At 30.3% G+C, this 24,744-nt stretch overlaps 4 protein-coding genes across 4 annotated transcripts; 1 reads left to right on the top strand and 3 right to left on the bottom strand.

Annotated features, from left to right (window-relative positions):
- Window positions 1–53: 53 nt before the first annotated feature.
- On the bottom strand, window positions 54–12,856 carry LOC130450360 (F-box/WD repeat-containing protein 5). The gene is made up of 8 exons (XM_056788713.1): window positions 12,365–12,856; window positions 11,559–11,713; window positions 10,137–10,311; window positions 7,969–8,346; window positions 6,806–6,995; window positions 5,349–5,636; window positions 3,710–3,922; window positions 54–2,945 (listed from the first exon to the last, which is right to left on the bottom strand). The coding sequence occupies exons 1-8, from the start codon at window positions 12,564–12,566 to the stop codon at window positions 2,663–2,665; spliced, it is 1,884 nt and encodes a 627-aa protein (XP_056644691.1). The 5' UTR covers window positions 12,567–12,856; the 3' UTR covers window positions 54–2,662.
- A 375-nt stretch (window positions 12,857–13,231) lies between these two features.
- On the top strand, window positions 13,232–16,415 carry LOC130450365 (heat shock factor-binding protein 1). The gene is made up of 2 exons (XM_056788720.1): window positions 13,232–13,553; window positions 15,038–16,415. Exons 1-2 carry the CDS (start codon window positions 13,458–13,460, stop codon window positions 15,191–15,193), a joined length of 252 nt encoding a protein of 83 aa, XP_056644698.1. The 5' UTR covers window positions 13,232–13,457; the 3' UTR covers window positions 15,194–16,415.
- On the bottom strand, window positions 15,445–22,738 carry LOC130450430 (CBY1-interacting BAR domain-containing protein 1). Its single transcript, XM_056788803.1, has 5 exons — window positions 22,707–22,738; window positions 22,084–22,495; window positions 18,975–19,199; window positions 16,198–16,230; window positions 15,445–15,750 (listed from the first exon to the last, which is right to left on the bottom strand). Exons 1-5 carry the CDS (start codon window positions 22,736–22,738, stop codon window positions 15,445–15,447), a joined length of 1,008 nt encoding a protein of 335 aa, XP_056644781.1.
- On the bottom strand, window positions 22,520–24,397 carry LOC130450363 (secretion-regulating guanine nucleotide exchange factor). Its single transcript, XM_056788718.1, has 2 exons — window positions 24,080–24,397; window positions 22,520–24,025 (listed from the first exon to the last, which is right to left on the bottom strand). Exons 1-2 carry the CDS (start codon window positions 24,095–24,097, stop codon window positions 22,949–22,951), a joined length of 1,095 nt encoding a protein of 364 aa, XP_056644696.1. The 5' UTR covers window positions 24,098–24,397; the 3' UTR covers window positions 22,520–22,948.
- Window positions 24,398–24,744: the final 347 nt, after the last annotated feature.

The raw sequence follows: 24,744 nt of genomic DNA on the forward strand, positions 1-24,744 counted from the left end.
TTTTTTCATATATGCCAAGTAAGACATTTTTGCTTGTATATTTCTTGTATTATTCTGTTCTGAAAGACTAAAAAATTTTGTTTAATCGTTAAATGTTGCATTATAGTTTCGGTTAGAAATAAAACTGCATTTAAATAACAATAGATATAATAAATATTCAATACATACAAAAAAATATTTTGTCATAAAAGTTTGAAGACAATTACACACAATTGATTAAATAATTCTCAATAAAAATCAATTTTTAACAACATATCAACAGTCTGTAAAGTAATAGTAAGTTTAGTCTGAAAATATATCTTTCAAATATAAATAATATATAATATGTATATAATTTAATATTTTATCGACATAAAAAGAAGTTTTTTCACTTAATTCTATGTTGAATTGTTAATTATCAAAACTACTACAAAATTGAATAACATTTTCCTTAGAAAACGTGTGGAATATTTTTTCAAAAATAAGAAATGTTTTGATGGGAAATACCAATCGCAGTTATTTCTTCCACCGACTGCAAATTTTATTTGCCACATCGTTTTTATGAGGAAAATAGATATGATAGAAAATAGTATCATTTTCGAACCTAATACTGAATTATAATTTGATATGTCTAGATGACCTATCAGTTAGTATTCAAAACAAAGCAAAATTTTTAATAGCGATATATCACAAATTTTACAAAAAAAACTGTTCCATAATATTGTAACCATTTTACAAAAAATTCATGTACATTACTAATGACTCATATATAAATTTTTGAGAAAAAAAACTATAATTTGATCAATTTGTACCTCAACCACTATTCAAAATGTCATGGTATATATGAAAACAAAAAATTACAACATTCCATGATAAGTTAATGGCGTTTCGTATGTTTCTAGTCAATTTTCACCATAAAGCACGCAAAAAGTGTTCTTTGAATGCAAAAAAAGAAAACTACATTGTTTCTAAAACTCCCCGATAGATTCTATAGATATAAAGTGAATTTTTATAATTTCTTCTACATAGTCAGATAGATACGTTACATTTAACCCCATAAAGATTGTAGCACCCTTTGTATCGTTCCACCAAATACCCTATCGTCACTTCGCTCCTCAAGAACCAAGTTATCGGATACTGAAGATAGTCAGTTTCTGAAGACGATAACTTAGTTAAACGAAACAAGCGTCAGACATTATGAGTGTTGATGTAGTGGGAGTCTAAACAGTGTGTTCCGTATGAATATCACCAACGGTTACAACAATTCCAACTTAGATCTTATGACAATTCAAGTCTCTAATTCGATGTTGGAGTCGTGGTAGCATAGTCAGTTTTATTAAAATCACTTTATCATTTTGAGTAATTTCAAATTAATGATACTTTTCTCGCTGTTGCGTTTTCGGAGTATGACCGAAGTTCCTCCGAACTTCTAAAACGTGCCAGATTTTTATCCCAAAATAGTCAGTTGCAGTTTAGATTGCAGGACAGTTAAACCCAATTGTACATTATTAGATATCTTCATTACTTAGTTTTAGTTCATAGTGCAAGTTATAAATATTAACTTTTAGTGAGTCAACCAGTGGTCTCAAGATGTGCAGTGTTACCAAACCATTTAGTATTAATATAAGTGATCCTGACAAAATCAACTTTTGATCTGTTTAAATATTTTTACATATTCATTATTATACTGTTTTTATAATAATATAAATCTTTTATTTTCTGTTCCGGAGAGATTCTATGCATTTTGGCACGAAAAATGGGACATCACCTATTGACGAGGCCCTCCCGAAGACGACGACGACGCCCAACAAGTGGAATCAACCAACTCCTAAAGGAGAAGGCGAACACCACCCCTATACCACTGAGCTTGCAGGATGATTCCATCCATGTTGAATTAAATTTTACTCAAGTTAATAGGAAATAATCATTCCAAACTGAATGTGTCCACTAAACCACCATATTAGGAACCTAAAATGCATTCTCCACACATAATATTCGTCCACAGTACTTTACTTGTATTTTAGTGGAATAGGGGTTATAGAGGTCATTAAGTGGAACGTATACACAATTTATTTTGACTTATCTTGCGATTGATAAAATGGATCATATAAAATTTGTTAAATTTTATGCAATAAATAAAAGCGCGCATCTGCCTCCATAATCATAGGATTTAGCTACTTGTGACTTTTTCATGCCTCCAATACTAAAAATACTAAAAATTTTTATATCATATTTAGTGTTTTAAGGAGTTCATGCAACCACCATTCAATAGATCAAATGTCCGCAAATGGAAATTTGAAAAAAATTGAGCCACAAATTATATTTAGGGTCTTGAGGGGACAGCAGTTGATACATGAATAGTTGGCCCAAATTTTTATCTTATTTCGATTATTTTAAAATGAACATTGAAATATTTAGCTTTAAACAAACAACCCCATTATTAAAAAAAATTCCATAATACCCTAAGATTGGATAACTTTTTAAAAAAATATCGTAAAACATCAACCTTGCACAAGATTCATCGAATTTCAGTAAAATGGTTTCAAAATTAACAAAAAAAAACTGCTAATAAAGTCATAGTTACATAAATTGGAACTATTAAAATATAATTTAAATAATTAAATCCTAATCAAGTTAACTCAAAAATTGTTTCAGCTCACTCAAAGTTAAAACCGTTTTTTACCTAAATATCTGGTCTGAAATTGAATAAACGTTTGGCGGTTTTTTCGACTCGACCATTTCTTAGTTCGATGCCCTTGGGTAGCAGTGATTCGTTTAAATTTAAACTATTCACTTTAGCTCTAGACCGCCATATTTTTATTGAATGATCGTCGGACGTCGTTACCAACATTTCCGGATCCTTTGGGTTGAATGCCACGGAATTAACTACATCTTGATGCGGAAATTTTATTAAACAGGCTCCGTAATGACGATCCCATAGATAACCGTGTTTATCTTCAGCTCCACTGAAATTAAATACATTAAAGAATATTTTGTGTTGTGAAATATTCAATAATCGGACTCAAAATCAAATAAGAATTTAAGTACAGCTATTTTTTCAAAAATAATCATAAGAATCAGCGGCAAGAAAAACCAAGAATTTTGAAATCCTTGGAATAGTTATTTTTTTCTCTTAATGTTATAAAGTAGATTGTAACAAACGGCTTTTGATATTATAACATTTCTCAGTAAAAAATTGTTGACATATGCTTTCAAAAACATAGTAGAACCTTCTGTGTCTAGTAACAACCACTTTACAGAAAAATCTAGAACGTAACAATTTAGTGACTCTCACTTCACTTCATATATCACTTTTTCATAGCTCAAATTGCCTTCTATAGCTCACCACCTATCTTTAGTATTCCACTAACTCATCCACTATGAGCTCCTGTCATATATACTTTTCCAAAACATAGTAGAACATTCTGTATCTAATAACAACCACTTTACAGAAACATCTAGAACGTAATTCAATGGTTACTCAATGGGTGGAACATTAAATTATGACTAGAACCGTCAAATGGCGTGCGGCTGTGTCCCTGTCATAGTTTGTGAAAAATATTCTACAGTATTACAGCAACAGATTCTAAAAGTATTTTTCTAATTTCCCTTCAAACAATTAAGATGAAAATTAATTGATGTATCAAAACAAATATATACTTTGGAACCTGGATACTAATTGAATTTAAATGGATTGGTAGTTTTACGAAATATGTTTTAATGTCCTTACCTGGCTACATATTCATTGCAAACGTCTAAAAATATGAAAAAGCATTCGTTATTTGGCGTAAAAGCTTTGTGTGCTCTAAGCATTTTCCCAACTTGTTTCAAAGTTACTAAATCTATAACGTGGATATCAATCTCTTGTGCTATAGGTGGTGGATCCAAAGGGTTGCTTATAACATAATTTTCTGGCCAAGAACGACTATTTACATATAGGTACCTATGAAAAAAATTAGTCTCAAATAACAAGAACAATGTAAATATATATTTTTTAATATCTTTAAAATTGATTTTCCCTCACTTTAAAGCGTCGGATTAATTTGTAATTTTGTTCATTTATTGAGGACCAACAACACATTAATTTCATAAATTCATACCATAATCCTCGAGAGGTTCACTAGGATATATAATGGAATGGTTTGGGCTTATATTGAATGTTTACATAAATTAAAAAATTTTTATCTTCATAAAGATATCAATACAATAATTTCATAAATTTGTATGATTATCCTTGCCAGGCTAACACAAGCCGTGTATGTGGCTTATGAATAAAAGAACTTATCAAAAATTTACTGAGACTCTCATATAAGGTTGAAGCATTGCTATACTGTAAGAATTAATTGAGACAATCATGTTTTTCTGGCCTTGGAAAAGTTCATTACTGATGATGTCCTGAAATATTCAAAGTGGTTATATCTGCATAGAGGCAGTGTGTAAACTTGATATTGAGCATGAAAATCTCATTTGACTGATTTTAGAGTTTCATTGGTTCAGTTGTGATCATATCTACATATTGATATTTCTCTTAAGAAGCCTGTCGAAATAATTCCTTTTAATCAATGACTGTCGGGGATTTAGCTAAGGCAGTTGGTGTGATAAAATCAAGTGTTTAATGAATTTTAAAAAGATTTCAAGATTCCGTATCATTGTCTTCAAAAAGAAAAGGAAAATACTAGCACAAATGGAAAATACTGCATGAACTGATAAAATTTTAGTAAGAAATAGCAAATTAAATCCAAGAAAAACAAGCACAAACATTTGCTGGATTATGGTGTAGTGGGTAAGTGGCTAAATCAACGATGGAAGAGACTTTTTAAAGTTGACAAGAAGGCGAAGAAATCAAATCTCTAACTCAGAAAATAAAATGAAAGTCTTTGCAATTCACCAGACCTAAAACCAATTAAGAACTTTAGGCGTATTTTCAAAAAATGTTTAGTTAGAATGGATTACACTACAAAAAAAAATTATTAGAACTTATGCTCTAAATTAGTGAAGTCGATGATAAGACGTATTATCGTAGTGGTGGTTGACAAAAGGGAGACATAATTCATACTAATATAGTTTATAGTAGCATAGTGGACCGTTAAACACCTGATAGGCCCGTCGTGACCCACTTGACATTACCAAAAGCCGATGTCCTTTGAGAAACCGAACAGATGCTTTGGCACTGCAAGCTTAATTCCTAATAAACTAATGATTAATTCTGTCTAAACAAACAAAAGAATAGACTCTCAAACAAAAATACTTCTCTCTTGAAAAATAACAATTATTAATTTTTTTTTTTTTAGTTATTGATGACATTTGTTACATCACTGGTACTAACCGTACATACAGATAAAGTTTATCAAATCTTATTATGTTGTTACCTTTGATCAGGACTTAATCCCATTCCGACGATATGTCCATGAAGATCAATTAGATGATCGACTTGATCAAATTTATCAGCTACTTTATCGAAATCTAACCAATCAGGATCTGGCGGAGGACTCTGTTCTTTACGTTGTTCGAATAAAATCAAACGTTCTTGAAGGGTGGGACCAAGTTCCATCCGTTTGGGAAATTTGAATGGCTTTATTCTTTTAAATCCTATCTGATGTGGTGTGTACGTTTTATTTCCAGTTGTATAAATTAAATATTTATCATTTTGGACGAACCTTAAAAAAATAATTATTGAGATATTTATTTTACTAGAAATGAATATGCAACTATATCTTTATAACAAGTAAAAAAAACATCTGTACTAATGACTGAAATAGAAATATATATATATATATATATATATATATATATATATATATATATATATATAAATGATCTAAAAAAAATCTTTGTAGTGGTATGTAAGGATAGAAATGATAACGGTTCCCATTAATTTTCCATAAGAGGACAAAAACAGTAATATGTATGTAATGTAACTATGGCATGAAGCTATTGTATCAAACAAGTCCCCTATAATGGATTTCGGGACACACCGGAGCGAAGGAAAATGAAATAACTGATAAGCTCGCTAAATCGGGGGCAGGTACAGCTAAAGAACAATGGCAAAAGCACTGGAAACGAAGGTAGATACTAGTAAAACCATTTATTGGGACAACCTACAAGGGCCGAGACAAGCAAAGACTGTTCTGGGAAAATATAACCAGAAAATACTCTGCTGAATGTATCAACCCGAGTAAGAACAAACTACAAATACTAACAGGAGTCCTATAGGGGCACTGTCCATCCACATTTTCTCTAAGTTTGAAACACTACAGAACTCCAGAGCACAACACCTGGGAACGCTTGAAATAGAAGACGAAGATCTCTGGCAGCTACAGCCATCACACATTCTAGACTTTTTAAAATGTGTGTGATATAAACACTGGGTTCCCCAATATCGCATCAAGAAAGAGGGGTACAATAGATCGTTTGGGTCGCAGGGTATACGATATCCCCAAAATCCATACATACATCAAACAAGTCACCTTTTATTCACAATACTAAATTGAACAGTAAACATTTTGTTTCTGAGTTAAAGAAAAAAATAATTGTCTAAAGTAAATCGAGCTTACAACAATTTCACCTACCTTGTAATATTAAATACTTGATTTATTATGATAAATTAAATCTTCACGACTTCTGAATACATATATGTTACGGTTATGCAAGTCTCTCATTAGCACTGGCACTGTATTATCTAGGTAAGCAGGAGACAGGCTGGGAGGTGGGATATATCGTTCTCTTATTGTTTCCAAGAAAGTAGGAAAATTGATTGCTTTGTTGTCAATAGCTCGATACAAAATAAATATATAAGAATCAAACATATATTATATAAAATATATACCTGTCAGTCTCGGTTTCACAAGAAGATTCAGAACAATCATCATCAGAATCTTCGACGATTTTCTCTTCTATTTCTTCTTCTATATCGTCATCGATATTTACCCAAGATGCACATTCTACTTTTCTATAATCGTCATTATAACAAATAGGATGTGGAAATTTGTATGGGTCTATTTCGATATTAAACGTTGCTGAAATAAATAAATCACACAACTTACTCCAATATTCACTGTATATATATTTACAGGGTTATTAGCAAAAGTCTAGCACATACAGTACTATTAATTTTTTATTAATACTCTGTATATGTTAGTTCGTTACATATTCTTTTAGTACTTTAATTATTTATTGATAAATATAGATAATAAATTAGTAGGGAACCTTGAGGTTCTGAAAAGGAATTCGAATGAATGCTAGAAACAAAGAAAATGATTATAGATTTTAATGAAACACTCTTTGTCTCTTCTTATCAGATACTTCCATCTTTAATGATCAATTTATGACGCTCAAGTCAATTGAAAATGAAAAGATTATAACTGAATACATAATAAACAAATACGGAACCTTTGGATTTTGAAAAAGAATTTTTATCGATGCTAGAAAATAAGTTAATAATTGTGGATTCTAACAAAAAAATCTGTGTCTCTTATTATCATGAACTTCCATCTTTAATGATCAATTTATGATGCTTAAGTCCATTGAACATGAAAAGATACACACCGACTGAATGGAGAACTGTAGGGTTCTGAAAAGGAGTTTGTATTGAGGCTAGAAAACAAGATAATCATTGTAGCTTCTTATAAAACACTCTACGTCTTTGCTTATCACATACTTCCATATTTAATGATTAATTCCTAATGCTAAAGTCTATTAAAAATTACTGGATACATACTAAACAAATAGGGAACCTTGAAATTCTGAAAAGGAGTTTGGATGTTAGAAAAAAGTTGATAATCATTGATTTTAATGAAGGACTCTATTTTTTGGTTAATTATATCCTTTCGTGTATTTTTAATGATATTAATAACTATTGAAAAAGGATTTTTATAGAGTACATATTAGATGAATAAGGAGCCTTAGGATCCTGAAAAGGAGTTTGTATGTCTTGTTAGATACAAAGCTAATAGAAGTAAATAAAGATCTAATAAATATTCATTTACTTACATCTTCTAATATCTAAACGTGGCCACGTCATATCATTATGACTGATAGGATTTCCACGTTGGGAAGAAGTACCTTGTTGCATATTTGTATCTCCGTCATTATTATTAACGGTAACATTTTCCGAATTTGGAAGGCAATTGGCTATCATTATAGATCTAATCGAACTAGCGCTTCTATTATAGAATCTAAACAGGCAGTGCGTTATTGGTACTAATTCTGATTCTGCTTCTTGAGACGCTTTATTCAACCATAAGTGGGATGTGCTAATCAAATGAGCGAGCCAATGCAAATCGCCTGATAGGAGGTAATGATCGCTGTACCAAGTACCAAATATATCATAGGGTTTGTTAACTACCCTACATTGCAATTCAAAGTGATCTGAAAAATATGAAAATTGAAACTTAAAAAAATGCAATTACAAGAGTAAAATGTTCAAAAAGGAGATCTTAATATATGATGTGTAAGGCAGTAAATTTGTCATCATATCTTCTCTTTTATAGGTATAGAAGTTTTCTACAGTGGCAACATACAAAGTTCAATGTAGTTTTGCCTTCGAAGTTGTCAGTACCAAACAAATATATTTATTTTTAACCTCTTTAATCACATTTCATCCTCTTTTATATTGATTCCATAGATTTGATTGAAACAATACTTTCTTTTTTCATTTAATATAAAAGGCAGCTATTTTTTAGCAAGTTTCTATTGTATTTTAATAGTGTCAAGTAGTATATTCTTTAATGCCGTTTCCTTCTCTATTAATCCTTAAACTTATCAGTCATATTTAAAATTTGTCCAGTTCAACTATATACTATCCAAAGTTCAGAAAGTTTCAGTGTATTCCAGGTAGTAAAATATTTTTTCTTCTACTTCTGTAGATGTTAAATTTATGTCTCCCATATATACATATGAATGCTTTGGTGCTGAAAATTATGAAAATGTTCATCAAAAACGTACATATTCGATTGGTGGTATGCAATAAAACTGATAACCTGAAATGAAATATTCATTTGAGTTCGTTGATGATAAATAAATCAGTGACAAATTTCTCTTCTGTCTATTGGAAACTTCTGCTTGAATACTAAGCACCCTTACTTGAACAAACATTTCATTGAGGTCAGATTTGTATCAATCAGAGCTGAAATATTTTTCAATTTCATATATCAGATCAGGTATGTTGAAACTTTTCACTTAGATTGTTCCTGGACTATAATTTTCTCTGTCCGTTGTTGCTTGAATCATATTTTTAGTTTATCTGAATTTCTGGAGTATATAGGTAAATTAACTAGCAATCTCTTGGCTTTAAAAAATAAAAACAGATCCTGTTCATATGTAAATGTTTTTTTTTTAATCTCTGCAAAGTGCATTTGCCACTTTCTTTTGTTTTTTTTTAATAAAATCATTTAGAATTTTAGTAACATATAATGTGTAAACAATTTATCATTATAGTTATGTTATCTTTCAATCCAAGGAGTCTTGTCGAAGGTAAAGAACTGCTGAATACATGTTGTCTTTGTTAACAAGATTGATTCCACCAAATAACTGAATCATTTACTCCTCAAGATGGTAGTGTAAAAATCTACAAAATGGTTTTTTCTTGTAAAAAGTGGGAATTATAAACAATTGTGAGTTTGTTTGAAAAGAAAAACTTCTAATTTTTATTATATGAATCTGTCTTAACCTAACCATTCTTCTAATGAGACCATTTCGTAAGCCAATTGCACTTTCAATGTGTAATTGAAAAATGTATTTTTAATTACCAAATAATTCTTTATTGTTATTCTCAATTATCACGATTCTCCCCTATTCCATACATCCCATTCTGCTCTCTTCTGCTTTCCATTCTTCTATTTCAATCATCCATTGTAAGTAGATGTTTTCTTACTCTTTTTCATCTATTATTTCCATTGTTTAAGGCAAGAACATTTCTGCATTATTCTTTATTGTTGATAAGTGACTTGATATGCTAATTCAAAATTATTTATAAATTATTGGAATTTAAAATCAAATAAATTTCTGAAGATTATCTAAAATTAAATAATTGTAAACACTTCAGCAATATATTCCATAAACTCTGAAAGATTAAAGTTCTGTACATTTGCTTGCGTTAAAATGCAATTTTATATGTTGCAGAGTGCTAGCAGTTAATGCACATAAGTATTCTTACTTACTTAAATCAAAAACTGCAATCTCTCCTGAAGTACTATGAGTCGTCCCAAAGTGTACACCGGAAACAAGGAGAAGTGTATCTGATTCATTGAATTGAGAATATTGAGTGTACTTCCATTTAAAATGTTTCATGTTCCTAATATATTTCTTTTTTGCTGGATATTTTGATTTCCATAGCTTAAATAATACAAAAGAGCGGAATAAGAAAAATTTTTATATATCCACAATACTTTTTCTCTATCATATAGACAAATATAAACATATGCACTGTGGTTGAAGGTTTTCATATTTTTGTATAATTGTAACAATACTTTTTTCTGATGACCTAGATCAGTGTTTCCCAACATTTTTTCACCATGCCTCACTTTACCCTTTCTAAAATTCTTATGCTCCTACTAGGTAACACAGATAAACAATTTAATAGTCATATAAATTATGGGTTTTAGGAAGTAATCACAAGCATGGTAAGTGAATTTTCAAAACATATAGGTAATCAAAAACTATTCATTTCAATTCAAAATAATTTTAATAGAAATTTATCATTTTAATTTACTGAAATCCTTATGCTGGTTACATAGAAATTTTAAATTAAATTCTAATTTGGTTAGCTTGAGTCTCAAGTTTTCATTTTTTATATTAAATAAAGTTACTTTACATTTTTGGAGTCACGAAACTGAAGAAGCTCAATAAAGGTAACGAAACCAAATATGTTTGCTCTTTCATCGACAAAGAGTTTTATTTGTTCCTTGATTTAATAAATTTATTTCTTCAAAGATAAAGAAATAAAATCTATATCTATACAATGTATACATTTATTACATAAAGGAGCTTTTGCAACAGTTTTAACGGACCCTTATTACAAAGTAATACCAATTGATATTTTGGTCTCATCAAGCCAGATTATACCCCTAATAATTAAATTTGTCATTGAAGTCTAGAATTGCATTTAAATGACCTGGAGCAAAAGAGTTAAACTCGTGTAGATTCAATTTTCAAATTGCCCACCTTAAACATCAAATTGTCCCCCTGTGGGGCGTAGGCCCATGTTAGCAAACACTAACCTAGATGAAATGCAAAACTTTCTGTGCTAATTATATGGTAAAATAATATGGATAAGTCGAGGTAATACAGACAAATGTAAAAATCCTTAAGTACTCAAATAAGGCATGCTATTTAACAGAATTATAATAAAGTATTATAAAGTTTTTGAAACAATTTATATACACAAAGTAATCACTTCCAATGAATTTAATTATTTTGCAAATAATGAATAGATTCTAAAAGTAGATATTTAATTAAACAACCACATAATGAGTTATTTACAAGGTTAGTTTAAACAATTAAAGTTAAATTATTGCTCAGAAACTTATTGAAGCATTTCATAGAATTAAAAATTGAAACCTTGATGGTAAAAGAATACTTACAATAACATATCCATCTTTAGAACATGTTGCAAAGTATTTCCCATTATGGGAAAAACTAACGTGCAACACCTGGTCGCCGTGTTGTAATAATGTTTCTGTTTGTACTACTGGTATATTATAAGACAATCTTATAAATTCCTCTCGCCATGTTCTACCTAGACACAAAGTTTTATATGAAGTAACACAAAGAAAATAGTCAAATATGTCTTAATTATAATTTTTATGATTAAAATATTAGAATATTGTAATCAGAATCAAGCTTAAGGATTTAGCACAATAAAAGTTTCTTCCCTCTGAGAACTTAATGGTCAGGAGTTCTTGGAATGCATTTCATGATTACCAATTTTATGTAGTAGGTGTGATCTATTTTTGTTTGAAGCTCATGGGATAGTTTTATATTTTTATATTTTATTAACTGATTAATACTACTTTTTTAAAAGTGAAATTTGGGTATAATTGAAACTGAATATTTATGTATTACTCATGTTTTGTGAGAATTAATGATTTTCGTATATAACTAACTACAAATAATATATGACAAAGCCTTAATAGTAATAATCAATTTTTTTATGTAGTTATTTGCTTATTTAAAAGGAATTATATACATATACACTTTAGCAAAATTTCATAAGCATATTAATTATTTTTCAGTTGTGGATCGTATACTTTGAAAAGAAAAAGCTCATTAATAATATGGATTTTTAAAAAATCAAATAGCTTAAAAGAACATGTGTTAATATTAAAATATTTGAAATAGGTATTAAGACTTATGTAATTTATACCAAAAAAAATTAATATAACCTTACCTGCAACAACTGGTATAGATTTATCAATCATAAAATGATCTCGAAATAGTTCTTTCCACAATAAATCGTTGTAACTACCCTGGTACCACAATTTACACACTTGGCCTGCAGAAATAAGCTCCTTATAATTTAGATGCTGAAATATTTTGTATAGAGCTAAATATGGCAAATATGCCCAATTTCCTTCTTCTTTATCTTCCATAGTGATTTTTCTATTTTTTTGTTCCGTTTAAAATTTCCATATTAGTATTTTTTTAAGCCAGTCTTAAGTTATTATACGGTCATAGTATATTTTTAATTATGTATAGGGTATAAATGTCAAATAGTCAAATTAATAAATACGAACAGCTGCTATTGACAATTGACGATGATAGATTTTAAAATTCATAAAGGACAACCAACTTTTAAAATAATACAAACACATGTATTTTCCAATAACAAATATAGTTACCACAAGAACATTATACATTTATATACTTTTTGAAATGATGTAATAAACCAAGAAACAATTCAGTTAAATAGTGATTTAAAAGATTCCATAGATAAAAAGGAAAATAGAGGTTTCACATAAGTAGTTACAGGGTAAATACACAATTTAAACCTTACTATTTTGACAATTTTCACAATACTTTATTGCAATATCTAATATAACTTTCAAAGTGTATAACTAACAAAGGGTGTAATTGTTTTGCTTTAGAATAAAAAATAATAAAACAATATCATTCTCTATGGTGATATCTGAAATCTAGAGATCATTGAATTAAATTCTATGCTAGAGAGACAAATAGCTGTGTTGCCATTGTATTCTCATGTCATAATTCCTCACATTTTCGTTTTCAGTTTTTTATTGAATTATATTTAAATTAAAAATAAAAACACTGAAATCGGACATACTCCGTTACTGAAAATATAATACATTTCATTACACTTTAGATAAAAAGTTTGGATATTAAAACAGGCAACCTTGGTATCGGCAACACTTGATTTGTACCTGGAGCGAAGAGCGACATTTTTCGATCAAACAAAAACATAATAAATGATTTGTGTTTTTATTGAGAAATAAAATTGATCGTGTTTCTCATATATCCTCAAAATGGTTGATGATAAAGTTGAAATGAATAACGATAACGAAAGTTACACAAGTTTAAATGCAAGTGATCCGAAAAATGTACAAGAATTAACCCAATATGTAAGTTAAATTCTTTTATTTCTATAATTGTTCCAATTACGTGTTGAATTCACAGACATAAATGTTAACACTCTCGATATTGTGAAATTCATGCGTGGGTCTCATAGGTCCGAAACTCCTTTTTGTTATTAATATGGTATAGTAGGAAGCAATAATTTACTTAGGTTAAATATTTGCCCAGGGGATTTTATTCTTTTAGAACTTATGTTGATTATATCACAATTTCATTTGTATTATATTACAATTTCTTCACACATTTTTTTATTAGAAATGTGTATGTCATAATTATATCTTGAAAAAAAATAATCTATAATCTCTAGGTTTCTTTTACTTGCTTAATTTGGTTGTTATTCGTTTTAAATTGATAATAGCTTATCAATGCTTACTAAAATACTATGGGTGTTTTATTTTAAAATCATTTTGCCTAAGTACATGACTTAGTCCAATCTAAACTCTAAAAATTGCCAAAATAATAATGTTACTTTCCCCAAATACTGTTGCAGTTATTGTATTGATTAGAGAACCATTTTCACAAAGAAGTGAACCCCAGCTTTTCATAGAGCACAATAACAGTTTACTAGAGATTATTTGCTCTAGAAATATCACCTATGGTTAAAAGTGATAATTATTGGGTCCCAGTATTCAAACAAAAAGCTTGCACAACTCTGCATACAATCAAAATATGTTTGTGGGAGCAGAACAGTAATGGTATCCTTTATCCTTGAAAGAGATTATGTTCACGGTCACAGTTATATTGTTAATTTATTAGATCCATACATCATACATTTCTATGAAGGAAAAACAAAAACAAATGGTCAACCACTTATTGCAAGCGTCTTAATTACTTCAGAGAGATTGAAAACCAAGTTTTGATATGGTCTACTAAAAGCTCTTGACCTCAATTCTTTGCTATGTTACTTATAAGCCATGTCACACCTGCTACACAATGTTGGCGACTGTCTCTTAGAATTATCAAAATATGGAATGCTCTTGACCAAAATGTAATCAGATATGAGATTCAAGGCATGTACAGCTGTAACTGAAGCTACAGTAGAAAATGTGTGCTTTTAAAATAGGAATTTTTATTACTGTTTGTTAAATAGGGGTTGAAATATATCTCTGTGGTGTATACTATTTTTCTTTAAACCTCTAAAGTAAGTATGTATCCAGCACCAATTTTGAGGCAGAAAGTTTGTGTCTTGGTAAAGCTGCACATGAGACTTCTGAACTACGTCTTAGGTATCATAGCGTGCAGTTCAGAGCTCTCATGTGTAGCTTTACCAAGACATAAACTTTCTGCCTCAAAATTGGTGCAGGATACATATTTACTTCCAAGGTATAAAGAAAATATATGTTTGTGAGTATTAATTCTGACTTCTTATATTAATTTTGTGCTAAAATTCATTGCAATACTTTTTAAGACTTAAAAAAGTGCGATTTTATTATTTCAGTGCTGAAGATCTCTAATTATATACTCTTTTTAGGTACAGAGCTTACTACAAACCATTCAAGATAAATTCCAAAATATGTCGGACCAAATATTAACAAGGATTGATGAAATGGGTAACAGAATAGATGATTTAGAAAAAAATATAGGGGATCTAATGACCCAAGCTGGTGTAGAAGGAACGGATAAATAAAAATCTTTACTAGTATCTATTTAGTATTCACCATAAAATAAGTTTACTTATAAGCTACATCTAGTTACACAAATATCAAAACACTTTATTAAATTTATGAGTTTTTCCCTGCATTTTGACTTTGGGATGTTAGTAAAGGGTGTTTTTTTTGTGTTTATAACTAAAAATGCTTTTCCTATTTTTTAATAGTGTTGGATTTTATTTGATAATTGAATTATTATGATTAACTTTATTAATTCAAAATAACCAACTTATTTTCTACATCTTCTTGCAATTGGTGACGACTGTTCGTTTTCGCTAGTACTGCTTATATTCTCTATAGTATCAGTTTCAGATTCCTCTTCTGATTCTGAAACTGAGTGTTTCATGGAATCTAAAGTTTCTTCACTTTTTGATAGTTTTTCATTAGGATTGGGTATACCGGGTGTTTTTTTCTTATAAGTTGATGAGAAAATTGCTCCTAAGGAGCCCAATGATCCAGTGGATCTAAATAATGAAGATTTTCCAATATTTTTATCTTGAGATGCACGGGGAAGACGAAGTGACTTTTTGAATTCCTGAGAAAGTAAACATAAAATGTTAATAGTAATAATTGAAGTATAAATTTGTCTTAACTCTGACTCATTCTGTCTGCAGATGCTAATATGTTCTATTATCCACTGGAAATGTTGGAGCAAACAGTGTGTTTAAGAACAAGTGTGGATAATATATTAATTTGAAATTAGATTATGAATTATGAGAATTCTGTAAAGGCGAACAATGTGAGCTCAACAAACTGTTTTAAAACAAATTTAATAATATAGTAAAGTTAGATTTGGTTATCGAAAAGTCAATAGCTGCCTGAGATTTCTTGTAAGTTTCTTTCTGAGAAAGGTTTGTCCGAGAAATTTCATAGTAGTAGTCAGAAAATTCGTACGGAGTCGTTGCATATAAAAATAAATAACTAGTGTATATGGTTAAAATAAATGTAAGAATAAATCTAAACTGGACTATTGGTACATTACCGTTTGTAGATGTCCTCTCATATTCTGAAAGTCCTAAGTAATAAATAAAATATATAATTAAGAATAGAAATAAATTTCTAAATATTATATAATGAAAATACATATCAGCAAAGTCTAAACAGAACTCAGCCTCTATCAAATTAGGTTTTTAAGTAATCCTAACCTAAATGTACAAAAAAACTAAAAATAAAAAAAAATAAATTCTCCCCAATGCTGGATATTTGATTAAAATTCTTCTGGGGTTTCTGGGCTTTGTATATGAAGCATACCCTATGGTTGATTCAATGCAAAAGAGAGCAAGTCGAATTATAGGCAATCCACAGTTGACCGGAAATTTGGACAGCAAGTAGTATAAGAAAATAGAGAAAACAGGTGGTGAATACATAATGTAGTGTAACAAAAACTATTAAGGCTTTGAAAAAGGCGTCTCTACCGAATTTTAAAATAGTTTCACCATCTTAAAGTTTCCTAATAGTATGGACACTTTACACATAGAAAATTCTGAAATTTGTATTAAGGGTAGAGGCGTCATTTTCAAAGCATTTTTTTCCTACAAATCCCAGAAACAAAAAACCCAAGATTTTGGGTTAATTAATTAATTTCGCTTTAAGGCGGACATTATTGAGATTTACCCTCCATAGTTTTATACTAAACGACCTCGAAAATATTCCAGTGTTAAAAAATAGTTCAAGCAATAGGTCATGACATTATTGGAACCGAAAGAAGAAAAATCTCGCTCTAACTATATGATCTGGAATCGAAGTATAATAGAAGATGTAAACCAAAGCGAATAACCCCAAAAAATGTGCGATTTGTTCCTCCTGTTCCCTTTGAAGGAGAAGCAGCCTAGAGCTGGTGTACATACCAGAGCCATGGAGAAGAGCCAGAATAACCTACATACCACATCCCTAATCCTTCAGACCAATCAGCCTCTACATTAGAATTGAAATTCTGTAGTGGAAACCTCTCCAACCTCGCCTTCGACAATAGTCCGACAGTCAAAAAAACATTAGACACGAGAGGAATAGATAGGACAACCTCCAGATTGATGGCAGAACTACTGTCTATTAGAAAAACAGAAATGAAAGTAGGGCAAGACACCGGGGGATGTTCACAAGGGGGAGGGCATCCCCACTAATGAGGAGCTTAGTAGTAGACGAACTGTTATGGGATATAGTCATCTAAGTAAAAGAATTCTTTGGTGGTGTCGTTCGGTGGGGCTAAACGTCAATCCGAACAAGACCTACCTGATTTTCTAGGAAGAAAAAACTCAACGCAAAGATCTCTATCAATTGAAGTCTTCCCATATTCTAGACTTTTTAAAACGAGTGGGATTAATGGATCTGCTGTAAACACTTGGTTCTCCAGTGTCGCACAATTTTAACTTAATAAGAAAAGATGTATACAATGTAATCAAAGCAAATAACACCAAAAAATATGCCTCTTGTGACTTCTGACCCCTGATAGGTTTCAACGCGCATAATTTCTTAATTTAAATGGATTATTCATTATGAAGACTCAACTTTGTTAAAATAAGATTGAAACTAAAATTAACAGGAATCAGTTTATTGTAGGACGTTTTTGAAATATTCACGAGTTTTCAGATACCAATTGAAACCAGTATAATTTTTCTGTCAGCATTTATTTTCACTTAGCAATCTTAAGTTTGGTTGAAGATTATAATGGCTGGGTATACTGAGGAAATTTCTTTCACAACCATTCAACAACTCTTTGAAGCAATGTACTGCCCAAAATTTTCGATAAATTCGCTTTTTTAGCGCAATAATAGATGTAAACCAAAACCAGAACCCCAAATAATGTGCCTCTTGTGACTTCTGACTCCTGATATGTTTTAACGTGCCAAATTTCAGTGGATTATTAACAACGAAGACTCAAATTCGTTGAGATAAGATTAAAATTGAAACTAGTACAATTTTTCTATCATTTATTGTCACTTTAGCAATCTTCAGTTCGGTTGAAGATTATAATGGCTGGATCTAGTGAGGAAATTTCTTTCACAACTATTCAATCTGTTATATTTATAACATTCTATTTGCAACGCAAAATTTCAGACGAATTCTACGTTTAACGCTCAATACCATTGCTGCAAGGTCAAATTTAACTTATGTTTGGTAAATTGTATGTTAATATTTACAATTTAGATAAAATAAGAATATTCACGTTCTCTATCTATATATTTTAACATCCTAAAAATGTATGTTTTGCTTGTTTACACAAACAGAGAGGTTAGATTAGGTTGTTATTTGTTAAATAAATATTTTTTTCGATATTAATACATTCTGTTTATTCTAGATATAATTATTTAACACAAGGTTTTGTATATAGTTGATTTAAAATAAAAAAGTAGCTAACAATAAATACATTAACAAATATTTTCCACTAGTAGCTATACTACATTTGTTTTTTATTATTTTTTTTTGTATGTACATATTAATTCGCAGTTGGATGAATCTCCAGTATTTAAATAAACATTAGGTCGAGATTTGCTTTGCAACAACCAATTATCGATCTTCAACTAAAGACAACATCGCTAAAGTGATACTATTTGTACTTGTATTTAAAGACACACAATCTCCAAATGAAATTCTGACTCGGACCTTTAAAAACATCTAACAAATCAACATTTTTAATCTGTAATAACTTTCCAAAACTCAAACTAATATTTTCAAGTCCCAAATCTCAAAATTAGAATATATGTAAAAGACTTCAAGACCAGAACTACTAATAATTACACCAATACTACAGTAACTACCAACCTCTAAATCTGCTTCTTCATCTATATCCTGTATATCCGCAAAAGCCTTAGTTAAGGTCTCTAAACATTTAGCATGATATCCAATTTCTGTAGAAATAAAATCTAAAAGAATTGACTTTATATCGTGTAATTTCTGCTTTTCGAAAGAATTTGTTTTATTCTCTAAATTATGGATAGACTTCGTTACTTCAGCTGTAGCTTTGACTAGCTCAGTTTCAGCTTGAATCTATAAAAATACTTACTATGTAATTTAATTAATAGGGGATGGTCGGGCGAAGCGAATACTCCCCACTACCCCTAAATTATTAGTTTTTCTTTGATCACGCCACCGCTGTTACGTTCGGTCATCTTAGTCTCTGAAGACGATAACTTAGTTATCGAAACGCACGTCAGACAGTTTAACTGTAAGTATCGGTGTAGTGGTAGTTAAACAGTGTGTTCAGTACTTTGGTTTGTATTTTGGATAAATCATGAAAAATTTGAAAGAGTGACCAAAATATGGTTATGAAAATTTGAACGAAAATTTTTTTGTCCAATGAATTTTTTTCTTTCATTTAGTCGTGAGTCATCTGGTTGATTTTTTTGCGATGATTATCAAAATGTTGTTATAAATATAAATTGTTTATTGTAAATTTGTTTTTTCTCATATCGTCGAATATACCAGGCGATTTATTTATGGGAATTAAAAATTTTAAGGTTCGGTTAGATAACCACGATTTAGATTTGTCGTGGTCCACGATTTACCTTTTTCTCTTTTATATTTCATTTAGAACGTATCCAACCCAGATTTTAATATTTAATTTTATTCGATGCGTGCTTTCGAGTTTTTGAACGTCTGCTTTTTTCGTCTATAAAATTCTGTTCACAGTTCATGTGATGGTTGTAGTAAGAAGAAGAATGTCATTTAATAGAGCATACAGTACTTACCCACATACTATCAAATATGACAAAGATACATGAAATAGTACTTGGAACAAATATATTTTTAAATAAAACATACTGTATCTCACTAGTTAGCCTCATTTCGTTTAAGAGATTTACATAAAAATTTAATTTTTTGAGCCCAAGATTCAACAGTTAAAATTCACTCAAAATAATGAATGAAAGTCCCCACTCAATCCCTATGGAAATTGGGTACGGCTAATTTTGCACAAACTCGACACTTTGCTGGTTTGAGCTGATCAAAAGTCAATGGGCACGAAACCCCAAAATTACCCCTGAAGAGTCCATCAACAATTCTTCTTATTATATGGAAAACGCATAAATGCTCGAGGAAGGGTGGCATTGCCTCAAGTGGCTGGGACTGTTCAAGCTTCCCATAATTGATTGATGAATGTTCATGAAGTAACTTAAACAACTTATCTACCCCATTGACGATCCAGTGAGACTTTCAATCAGCTAGCTACAAACTATCAAGTTTTAGAAAAACTGACCGCAACCCTTAGTCTTATGATACCCTTATACTTTTCAGCGGTAGTTTTTGGAGGTTGGGGTTGAGTCAAATTACGGAAAAATTGATCGAAATTCAATTTCCATAAGAATTGAGCGGGGTCTTTTGTGTAAAATTGCTACTAGTAACAATAGTGGCTTTCCAGCTGGTTTTATAAAATCCTGAAAGTATTCAAGCCCAGAATTGCTTAATTATTATCAAGACAGAAATATAAGAGAAATACCTGCTCTAACAGTGATAATTTAACCAAAAAGGTGTCCAAATAGACAGGAATGTGTCACTGGAAAAATGAGTGTAAAATTTATGGACCTAAATTCTTTAGCAAGGGCAGAATTGGGTATCTTTCATGGGCATACCTACCCTGAAATATTGATTAATGTGTAAAGGGATAGGTAGCAAATATTGGCTAGCATTTTAAATATTTATATTAATATGTTCAAATTATTTCACTATATGTGCTATAATTGTGTGATTTAGGAGTTTTTGTTATTTTTTCCATTAATAGGCCTTCTTAAAATGTGCAGAGCCAACCAATAACAAGAAATCAGTTTGCAGTAAATATGACTTTGTCTTTTTACTGATTTGCAATATAGACCAGCGTAGAAGCTTTTAATGATAAGAATTTAAAAAGATAATAGTAGAATTGAATGAATAGCAAAGTTGTAGGTGATCTACAACTTTTGTATTCGCCCTTTTTCACATAACCTCAAAATTTATGTGAAAAATTGGAATAATCAAGTTTTTGGTTTTTTATTTTCATCTTTTACAAAAAAACATTTTCTTTTTTACAAAATATGTTGGAAAGTCAAATTTTTATCTCCTAAACACAATTTTACCATCACCATGGCGAATTTTATGAGAAAATGCAAAGGCATCCGAAAATTTTGTACATTTTTAAATATTTATTTTACACTCTAGTTACTTATGTTTATCAATATAACATGGAATCTCCGGTTTTTCAAGTAATTAGTGTTAAAAATTTTGATAAATAACTAAAAATTGTAAAAACAATTACAATTTGCTCCATTTTTTTAACCTTGTCTCCAGAAAATTTATCATGGTGATGGTAACATGGTGTCTGAGACATAGAAATTTGAGTTATCACCATATTTCGTAAATAAATAAAATATTTTTGTAAAAGATAAAAATAAGAAACTCAAAACTTGATTATTTTAATTTTTCACATAAATTTTGAGGTTATGTGGAAAAAGTTTTAACACAAAAGCTGTAGATTTTTTTTACCTACAACTTTGCTATTCAACTTTTTTTCCATAGGACTTGTAGTTTTGGCGGAAGTCCAGATCGACCGTCAATTATTTTCCCTTCAATTTTTATATTTTATATTCAACTCATTTTTCAACGGGTTTCATCTTACTATTATTTTTTTTTTGTTTCCAAAATCATCCCTGATCTAATATGAGATTTCGCCAAAAGGAATCATAAAGTTAATATATTTTTACTTGAAATTTCAAATGTTTTTATCCAACTTTAATTCACAACACCCAAAAAAACACTTAATTTTTGTGATTAATAGCAAACTTCAATGAATAAAATGTATCCTGCTTAGTATTAATAACTTGATACTTAGTCTATGAAATGGGGGTGATCATAGATTAACTGTTGGTGTTTAAGCTGTATGAAATTTTGAAATAATACTTACAATTTGTTGTCGATTTTTTGGATTTCTTTCCCTAGCTCTATCCAAATACCTTTTTTTAGCAACTTCTTTATCCCTTGCTATATAAATATTTTTAACTTCCTCTTTAGCTTGTTTACAAATACTTTCATACTTTGCAAATTCACTAACTATTTTAGAATCATATGTTTGAACTCTCATATCTTCGAAATCACTAATTTGTGACATACAAACTGCAAAATTTTCAAGTCCAACTGACATAGATTTGTTAATGTTCTCATTCTCAGCAATATTTAGAGAAATTTTAGCAATTTCATCTCCTTGATCCCGCAAACGAGCGATTTTACGGGAGTATTGAGAAAATATATTACAGTAATCTGCTAAATATCTTTCCGCAGAGTGAATACGACTCTGAATGAATTTGGCTTCTGTTTCACTGAAAAATGAATAATAACAAAAATGCATATTTGTAAAATAGATTTTTAATAAAGGTTTCTTTAAAAAATTGACCAGTACAATTTCATTTGAAAATAGAATTTGTGCTCCTTGTTGATTGAGAATTATATAAAATTTGTAGAATTTGAGATTTGTTTACAATGAAAATATATATTTGACAATTATTTACATCAGTATTATAAAATATTTACCAATTACTTCTAGAACGAAATTGATTCAACATTGTTTATACACCACTGACAAAGTAATTGTCAACAAATGATCAATACAAACAAAAGTTGAGAACATAGTTACCAACATAAGGAAAGTATAATCAGTAAAGCAAAACATTTCATTATAAAAATACAGGAATACAATCAATAGTAATTAATCAACACTTTATAAAAAAAATACCTGAACGTAAATTGTTCATAGAGAAAAACACTGTGTTTTACTAGTCAACAACTGCGAATGAAGTAGCAGTACAAGCAAAAGCAGACTTTACATTCCTATTAACTAGAATTTGAGTTGGTATTTTAAGGTCTTTCTTATCACCAGTACCACAACTTCCATGTTCATTCCATCCCCATGCGAATAACTTTCCTTCAGTTGTTACTGCTAAATTATGTTCAGAACCAACGCTCAACTGAACAACGTTACTTAATGTAGGAATCTTTTCTGGCTTATATGGCACCTCTCTGTCAGCTCCCAATTGTCCATAAGTATTTCTTCCCCAAGTGAAAACTTCTCCGTTGGTTGTTAAACCTGCACTATGGGTCCACCCAGCGTATACAGTCTTCAAGGCTTCATTATTGAACACTTCTAGTGGTACAAAACTGTTGGCGACGTTAGGATCAACTCCCAGTTGACCAAATTTGTTTTCACCCCAACTAAGTACTGTACCATTATCTTTAAGAACTACGGTATGATGCTGTCCACTAGCCACACTACAAACATCATTTAAATCAGGAACTCTGGATATACTTAGGTAGTTGTTATCATCAAAGTTATCACCGAGCCCTAGTTGACCTTTGGATCCAGTACCAGCAACTAATAAGCCTCCATCTTTTGTTATCATAGCTGTATGCCTCAATCCACAACTTACGTGTTTGAAACCAGTAGCCAGTTTTTGGGAAACTTGTAATCTGGACGGAATTCCAGTACATGTTATACTTTTTGAAAGACCTAGTTGTGTATTTAAATTATTGCCCCAAACAAATTGTTTGCCACATTCTGTTACGGCAGCACTAAAATCCCAGCCGCATGATATTTGAACTACTTTAAATCCCTTTAAAATTTCTATTTGTGTTAATTTCAATGTATCATCTGAAAGAGCTAGCTGACCTTTTGTGTTCACACCACAACAGTATACAAATCCTTTGTTATTTAATATCAAAGTATGCCCAGAGCCTCCAGCTATGGATACGATATCTTCAGCTTTTAGATCACAGTTTTCCAAAGGGACTTCTTTAGGTGATAATTCTGCATCAGACTCATATCCCAGTCCTAGCTGGCCATAGCTGTTTGCTCCCTAAAGAATTACTTCGTTAGAATGGAAACTAAATATACCATTAAAATGACTTACCCAACAATATAACTTCATGTTGACAAAAAAATTAGTTGACGTGAAACTTTTTTACTGTTGATTTGATGAATTTTCTAAACACGCGTCCTGCCGTCTAAAAATATGTTAGGTTATGGTTGGTTCCAAAATCCAAATAGTTTTGCGCACGATTTTTTCTGTTAATGATTTTCGTGCACTTATATTTGTTTCTAAGATCATATGTGAAAAAATATACTCATATAAACCTGGTTTAGCGAATAATAACCGAAATTACTTGCCAACCATATTTTATACGTCGATCAAGAAATTTTCTTTGTGTTCTATTTCCTGTATCGAAATGCTATGGGTACTTTCTATCCTTTTTTAATTTTCATATATAAACAAAGAAAACTAATAGTCATACAGATAGTGCCAGTGGTATGGGAGCAAACTTTAGGACACATTTAATTTGTCATACAAAATTTCATATCCTTCACTCCTTACTTTGAAAAATATCTATTTTATTACGATTTCCGAGAATGGAAAAGACAGACGACATTGGTCTTATTTTCTACAGAACAAATAAGAGAAAGATTACTCTTTTCTCTATGGCACTTTTAGTTCCACTTTCAGGCACTAGGTGACGCGTAATATAAATGTAACTAAAAATCCCTCTATTGGAAAGTCCGGACATGAGCTGTCGTTCA

This window comes from Diorhabda sublineata, chromosome 11 (genome assembly GCF_026230105.1).
Source record: "Diorhabda sublineata isolate icDioSubl1.1 chromosome 11, icDioSubl1.1, whole genome shotgun sequence".
Classification (NCBI taxonomy): Eukaryota; Metazoa; Arthropoda; class Insecta; order Coleoptera; family Chrysomelidae; genus Diorhabda; species Diorhabda sublineata.